The sequence below is a fragment of the Etheostoma spectabile genome, chromosome 4, assembly GCF_008692095.1.
Source record: "Etheostoma spectabile isolate EspeVRDwgs_2016 chromosome 4, UIUC_Espe_1.0, whole genome shotgun sequence".
Taxonomy (NCBI): domain Eukaryota; kingdom Metazoa; phylum Chordata; class Actinopteri; order Perciformes; family Percidae; genus Etheostoma; species Etheostoma spectabile.
This window is the reverse complement of record NC_045736.1, coordinates 29,996,499-30,004,345: the sequence shown is the minus strand read 5'-3', so window position 1 is coordinate 30,004,345 and position 7,847 is coordinate 29,996,499. Positions and strand designations below refer to the sequence as shown.

Sequence of the window (7,847 nt, the reverse complement as noted above, 5' to 3'; positions counted from 1 at the left end):
TGTTTACGTGCATCTTCATATCTTGATAATAACATATTATTGTATTACTTTGCGTTAAACTCCAAATATTTACCAAGTATTAACATGAAAAGAGGTTTACATGATTTAGTGTCCTGGCTGATACATCAGCGCCTGTTAATTGCAATACAGACGTATGCTATGTACGTCATTTACCATCTTCAATCAAATCATAATGTATATTACTGAACATGTGCCCTTTTATTTCATCATTCGTTTTTTTGATCCATTACTGGCTAATGTGAGCTGTGTTAAAACCCTGTGCGCGCATCTGTTTCATCTAGCAGATGGATGACGGCGTGTAATGAAACAGATATCTGGCATTTACAGTACTTGGGCAAGATAAAACTCTAAAATGTGGCGCCAAGAAGTTTCTTGTCCTCAAAATAAATCCGTAATAATTACAGGACGTCTACAGTGCAAATACGGACGCTGTAGAGTAGAGAAATGACATCTTCGACTCTTGTCACTTTTCTTTTCCAAATGAGCTTTTTGGAAGTTGTGCAGCCAGTCTGTGCTACCTTGGTTCTCCTCAATCAAGGCATGGTAAGCTCTTGGAAGAAACTCATTTTCAATAACCAAGAATTGTTTTTGCAACAGCTGCATTAAAACAGGGAATATTAAATCCTTTTTTGTTGTTTTTAAGAGAGCACAGATTCAATTTTGAGACACAATAGAAGGTATCGCACATTCACATTGTATGGGATGAGAGAAAGGCTGGCTAAGAGCTAATAAAGTGATGCTGATGTGCTTTTGGATGCGGTGGAAGTACCCGGCTTTCAGCTGGATACAGATGGGATCTCTCCCACAGGACCAAATAAAAAATGTCCATCTCTGACTCGGCAGAGCATGGCAGATCCAACAAAGCCTGCCTCTCAAAGGCGTGCTGTCCGTGGCCGCGCACACACACACACACACAAGTCCTTTGCGTGAAATAAATGTGGCAGAGCGCACGGCGCGATGATGAGGTTGAATCGAGGCGTATCAATCGTAACAAAGACAGGATGAGGAAGCCAGATCAAAACAATCACTCACGACTAATCAGAGGCGGCCTCCGCCACTGCTGGGAAGGCGATGACGCACAAGCCTGAACATTCAAAGCATCGTATGGGCTGACAGTACCGCTGGTAAGCAGCACGTCTTACCTTCCTCATGCCAATAAATCTTAACCTGTCAAGCTCCGTAATGGTGGCAAGACCTTCACATCCTACAGTACATGTTATTCAAATCCTTTGAATATATATGGACCGGTTGAGTCAAGGCTATGCTGGGTAGACATCTATAAATACCCATCACCTTGCCGTATATTTTCCATTTCACACTGTCAGTGGGAGCTGCCATACCATGAGAATATTCTCTAAACCCTCGCCACTTGTCCTAGTACCTGTTGCCGCCCCTTCCTTAAGTCTACGGAAGCCCTTGCCTCCAGAGATGACCGCTGCAGAGATCACCCTGTCCCTGCGCCCCCCGTCCCTCTCGCAAGGACGTCCCCGGACCCACATTTCTGGGTCGTCGCTCAGCTCGTAGATGGATCCGTCTTCCACGCTGTGCTCCAGGGACTCCAGGGAGGAGTCCGAGGCCTCGTCGCCCAGCGCCGTTAACGGCCGCCCGGGCAGTCCCGACGTCGAGCGCAGCTTGTACTGCAGCAGGACGCCGCGTCCTTTGCCCCTGCCGTCCCCCTGGTAGGACTGCTGCAGGGATTCCTGGGAGGAGGTGTCGCTGCGGTCCTCGCCTCCGAAGGCAGAGTCTGGGCCATCCGCGACAGAATCCCTCTTCAGCAGTTCAGGAGACAGAGTGCTGGTGGTGGCCACCAGGAAGTCCACTGGGCCACAGTGGGCATTTAGAGAGACCATTCCCTTCCCTGTAGGAGGCAGGGACACAGCAATTTAGATGTCATCCAGAGGGACTAGTCATTGTCACTTAACGGAGATTATTATGCAATTCGCACTTTGAATTGAACTGAAAATGACTGGAACACTTTATCATAGGGTATTTAGTTCAAATTTGGTAGTACTGGTAGCTAAAGTTTGTGTTGTGTTTCAACCCTGTCTCCTAGAAAATTATGTTCTGACACAACAAAACTGCATTGTCAATTATTTTTGAAGAGCAACGTTTTTTTTCGGTTAGCATTTTGAATTGAAACAAAACTGGGTAATGGCTGGGTAAAAATGAGTATGTGTGTTACGCAATTTAAGTTACGTACGTGAGGTACATATGTTACGTAAAACAAATCAACGTTACAGGAACAGCAGTTCCATGGGTGCAAGTCCGCCTCCATGCGCACACTTTGATCAGAAACGTTTTTGTAATATGTCAGTATGTCGCAACGTAATTGAGAATGCAGTTTTGTTGCATGGGAACGTAATTTCCAGGACCCAGATTGTGTTTACATAGTGTTTAAAGTACTAGCTTGGAATAAGATGGTCATGAAGTAATGTGTGTGCAAGTGGGAAACTAACGACCTCCTTCACTTGGCATAATTAACAAAACGCTGGCAGGCAGTTTTTAAATTACCCTGCAACAATATATATATATATATATATATATATATATATATATATATATATATATATATATATAGATATACATATACACACACACACACACACACACATATTTGCACTGAGCGATAAGACAAATGTGAAGTATGACCTTAATAATGGGCCGTGCAGAGTCATTTTCTATCATTAACAAACGCCTGAAGAGGCTGTTCTACCGTCTGAGCCATACCTGTTATTTTGGGGATGCCCTCCAGTTTGGGAACTGGAAGAGTGATGATTAAGCCTTGGGCAGTGCCCACCCACAACAACCCCTGGCAAATTAGCAGACTCGTGACTCGCATGCTCTTCTGACCTGCAATATAGAAAACAATGACAGACAATTGATTTCTTGAGTTTTCTTCACCAACCACTGTGACAAAAGGACAGAAAGCTCAACACTACAACAGATTATAGGCTTTTTTTGAAAGAATAACAGATAACTCCCTGTTGTGACTGGATGGTCTATCTTTTTAAGAGTGAATTATGAACTCCCACTGATTTTTGATTTGTATCACCAGTTCTTCCAAAATGCTGTATTTTGGAAGCTGTTCAGCACTAGCATGATGTGAACAAAAAGTTAAAAATACTTTTGAGTGTTGGTTTTCCGATTTAGCGTTGGGTAAGGTTTAAGCTCTGTGATCAATCTGTATTTGACAAGCTTAACACATGCACAGCCACCTAGGGCTTTGGGTTAAACCAGATTATAATAAAATTGGATTTGTCTACTTGCTACTGACCCAGTTGAAAGAAAAAATCTCATAGAAGCACAACGTAGGAAACAAGAATCTGTGAAGTTGGTTTTGTATGTCTCTGCTTGAGATCGGAGTGCTTTTGAAATATTGAGCTTAAATGTTTTCACCTCCCACTGTAATGGCAAAATGGATGTGCAGGGAAGTTTTCTTTTTTGGATGGATCTGGGGACAGGCAGCTAGCAGATAGTGAGATGTTTTTTTACAGTGTGTTCTGGGGACAGGCAGCTAGCAGATAGTAGACGTGTTTTTTACATGTGTTTCTGGGACAGGCAGCTAGCAGATATGTGGATATGTTTTTTTACAGTATGCTCTGGGGACAGGCAGCTAGCAGATAGTGAGCGTGTTTTTTTACAGTGTGTTCTGGGGACAGGCAGCTAGCGATAGTGAGGAGGTCTTTTTACAGTGGTCCTGGACAGACAGCTAGCAGATAGTGAGATGTTTTTTACAGTGTGTTCTGGGGACAGGCAGCTAGCAGATAGTGAGGAGATCTTTTTTACAGTGTGTCCTGGGACAGACAGCTAGCAGATAGTGAGATTTTTTTTACAGTGTGTTCGGGGACAGGCAGCTAGCAGATAGCGAGAATGTTTTTTACAGTGTGTTCTGGGACAGGCAGCTAGCAGATAGCGAGGAGATGTTTTTTACAGTGTGTTCTGGGACAGGCAGCTAGCAGATAGTGAGAGATGTTTTTTACAGTGTGTTCAGGGGACAGGCAGCTAGCAGATAGGGGAGGAGATGTTTTTTACAGTGGTGTTCAGGGACAGGCAGCTAGCAGATAGTGAGATGTTTTTACAGTGTGTTCGGGGACAGGCAGCTAGCAGATAGCGAGAAGATGTTTTTTACAGTGTGTTCTGGGGACAGGCAGCTAGCAGATAGCGAGGAGATGTTTTTACAGTGTGTTCTGGGGACAGGCAGCTAGCAATATGGGAGATGTTTTTTTACAGTGTGTTCAGGGACAGGCACTAGCAGATAGGGAGGAGATGTTTTTTACAGTGTGTTCAGGGACAGGCAGCTAGCAAGTAGTGAGAGATGTTTTTTACAGTGTGTCTGGGACAGGCAGCTAGCAGATAGTGAGGAGATGTTTTTTACAGTGTGTTCAGGGGACGCGCTAGCAGATAGATGAGATTTTTTTACAGTGTTTCAGGGACAGGCAGCTAGCAGATAGTGAGGAGATGTTTTTTACAGTGTTTTCAGGGGACAGGCAGCTAGCAGATAGTAGGAGATGTTATTTACAGTGGTTCAGGGACAGCAGCTAGCAGTTAGTGAGGAGATGTTATTACAGTTGTTCTGGGGACAGGCAGCTCAGATGTGAGATGTTTTTTAAGTGTGTTCGGGGACAGGCAGCAGCAGATAGTGAGGAGATGTTTTTTCATGTGTTCTGGGACAGGCAGCTAGCAGATAGTGAGGAGATGTTTTTTACAGTGTGTTCGGGGACAGGCAGCTAGCAGATATGTGGAGATGTTACTTACAGTGTGTTCTGGGACAGGCAGCTAGCAGATATGAGAGAGTTTTTTACAGTGTGTTCTGGGACTAGGCAGCTAGCAGATAGTGAGAGATGTTTACAGTGTGTTCTGGGACAGGCAGCTAGCAGATGTGAGGATATGTTTCAGTGTGTTCTGGGGACAGGCAGCTAGCAGATAGTGAGGAGATGTTTACTGTATGTGACAACAAATGTTGCCTAAAACACACGTAACATAGCTTAGATCACCTTTAATAAAAAAGGTTCTGATATTAGATACTTAAACGTAGCTCGGACCAAAAGACAATTTAACAACATCCCTTCAGGTTACATATTTAGACATATTTATCAGAAAGATCGGAGTAGAAGGACTTAGGTAACACTTTATTTGAAGTTCTCTACATGACACTGTCACACATGAACACATGACACTAATAACACATAAACCCTAACTTGTCATAACAAAACCAAATAACACTTACTAAAAGAAGCGTTGTGTCATAAACGTTTATGTTTTATGACACGTTCATGACAGTGTCATGTCACTATTATGTAGATACCTTCAAGTAATGTGTAACCATCAATTCCTTTTTTGACCATTTTGACTTTCAGGTCATTGATTCAATTTCTGAGAGTGCATCTAGCTCATCATACTTGCACATTGGGAGTCTTTGACTCATCTTTCAAACAAAGCTCTACAAAAAGAACATGTATTAACACACATTTGTGTTGACATAATTACAATAAGTGACTTTCTTTCCCCTTACTGCATGTGTTAATAATCCTTGGAGTAAGCTTAGGCAGTGATTTTCTTTAGATAAAGGTACATTTTATTCGTCCTACGATGGAGCATGATGCAAGTGTCAACATAACTTTTGTGTGGGAAGTTTTTCATTGCGGAACTGTTTCTGTAGCACCGCATTAGTGACGGGGAACGGATAATTGCGCGCTCTTATTATACACGCACATCCTTTGTTTTACGCTTAACAAAAGGGGTGAAAAACACTGCTTTTTTTTGTGGATTTATTTTTACATTTCTTCTGTGGTCCCTCAGCGCTTGGCTCCTATTGTGGCCTAGTTATCTATAGAACCATTTACCATAATATCCATGGCAATGGTAATTGAATTACACCAGCACTCATGTGATTGCAACTAAGCGAATGCTCATTTACGTGGGTAGCTTTAACAGCTACCCAGTTAACTGTGTGTTCTGTGTCATGCTCAGATTATGACGATTTGCTACTAGTGGCTCAACGGAGTCATTCATTATTTCCCTCCACAGTACGGAGCTGATGCTGTGGGTGGAAGAGGAAGTGGAGGCAGAGCGGTGGAGCCTGTTCGGCAAACAGAGAGCAGACACCTTCAGGTGGAGAGACCTTGGAGGGTCACAGCAGTTGGTCAGGCCGCGTAAAAAAAAAAAAAAAAAAAAAAAAAGAAGAAGAAGAAAAAACTGTCTGCCACCTGCTCACATCGCCGGGGAGTCTAGTTGTACTGTGGTTAGAGGGTATGAGTGAGAGAGGGATGCTCGTGAACGCCCACTCCCGGGTACCCATGAAATCTGAATTCGGAAGACGTGGGCGCCCAGGCATTGTCTTTAAGAATAGTGATAAAAAGGAATAATGACAAAGGCACTTGAGATTAAGGCGGTATAGCTTAACCTCGAGCAATCTTGCAACCTCCAAATGTTTTTGCAGTAACGCACACTTTCTCCAGTGTGTAGTGGGTTTATCATGGAAGCGGGTATTTGCCTTGAAAAGACGATGTCTCTAAAGATAAATGTTTCCTTGTGATATGTCACCGAGGGCTTTATTTTAGAATATTATGTCTTCACCCTAAGGATAGAACTATTAAAGGCATTAGTAGTGAAGAGATCAGCACTTTCCCTCTGCCTCAGAAAACTTCTGTTGTTTACTGCAACTGGAATTCCCTATTGAGTATAAATCACATTAAGGGGAAAGGATTAGGGGGTATATCATTACTGCATGTCCTAGCATAAGTCAAGGAGAAACCTGGGGGAGCAGAGTTCCATTGATAGAGGGAAACTATCAGTATTTCAAGCGCAGTATCAGTGGCTGTCGAGTGTCGGGGGATCCTCTTTTCTCTTGTGAGCTCGACAAATCACAACTTAATTCAAAGATCCTCTTCCTTTTGTGGACCCTGAAGACATGAGCCGAGCCACTCTTATTCCTTTCTCTCCCTGGAACTTCCCCCAGGGCCAAGCCTTGGGGGCACGCCCGCCCCCTTCAAGTCTGCTGCATATTTCAAGGTGGGAGCACAGGTGCAGGGTGAAAATGACCTCTGGGTCACCGGTTTTCTCCGGATACCACAGCCACAGGAGTCTCTTCTTCGAAAGAAAAAAAAAGAAAAAGAGAAGGAACTTTGATCTAAAAGAGAAAAAGGTTGTTTTTATTTGTTGTTCTTTAGTCAACTCACCAGAGAAAACCTAGTGAGACAAAGCTCTAAATTAGAGATGTTCCGATGTCTCCGGTACCGCCTAAAACGCTGGTCTTGGTATGGGGAAGTACTGGAGTTTATGCACCGATCCGATACCATGTAATAAAGGCCTAAAGAAAATCTACGTAAAAGTAGTTCATTCATGTTATTACTGACTGTCAAACTGGATGAAAAAAGAAAGTTCAGTGGCGTTTGTTAATGTTTCACAAAAGAGATTAACCTGAGCCAGACCGACAACAAAGATAGAAATCATATCCCATCCATAAAGGGATAGTAGTATACAGTTGTTAAAACATAATAAAATATGCACTACCGGTCCAAAGTATGGGGCCACTTACAAATTTCCATTCCACTCCATTATAGACAGAATACCAGCTGATCTGAGTGGGTGGGTGATATTTAATGCAATATCTACATTGCCCATTATCAGCAACCATTCATCCAATGTTCCAAAGGCACATTCTGTTCACTAATCTGATATCATTTAAAAAAAACTAACTGAGAAAACATTGGAGAACCCTTTTGCAATTATGTAAGCACATAATGTAATATGAAAACTGCTGCGCTGGTTAAAAAAAACAAGGCAACTTATCTCAGCTGGTATTCTGTCTATAATGGAGTGCAATG

The 7,847-nt window shown here is 42.9% G+C and overlaps 1 protein-coding gene across 4 annotated transcripts in view; it reads right to left on the bottom strand.

Annotated features, from left to right (window-relative positions):
- Window positions 1-517: 517 nt before the first annotated feature.
- arhgef10la (Rho guanine nucleotide exchange factor (GEF) 10-like a) overlaps window positions 518-7,847 on the bottom strand; it is a 190,549-nt gene continuing 183,219 nt past the window's right edge. For 3 of the 4 annotated variants that reach the window (XM_032513643.1, XM_032513644.1, XM_032513645.1), the window contains 2 exons: window positions 2,749-2,871; window positions 518-1,879 (listed from right to left, as the gene is read on the bottom strand). In XM_032513643.1, coding sequence (XP_032369534.1) covers window positions 1,335-1,879; window positions 2,749-2,871 — 668 coding nt within the window. In that variant the 3' untranslated portion in view covers window positions 518-1,334. The remainder of the gene's footprint in view (window positions 1,880-2,748; window positions 2,872-7,847) is intronic. The other variant, XM_032513642.1, reaches the window with a different exon arrangement.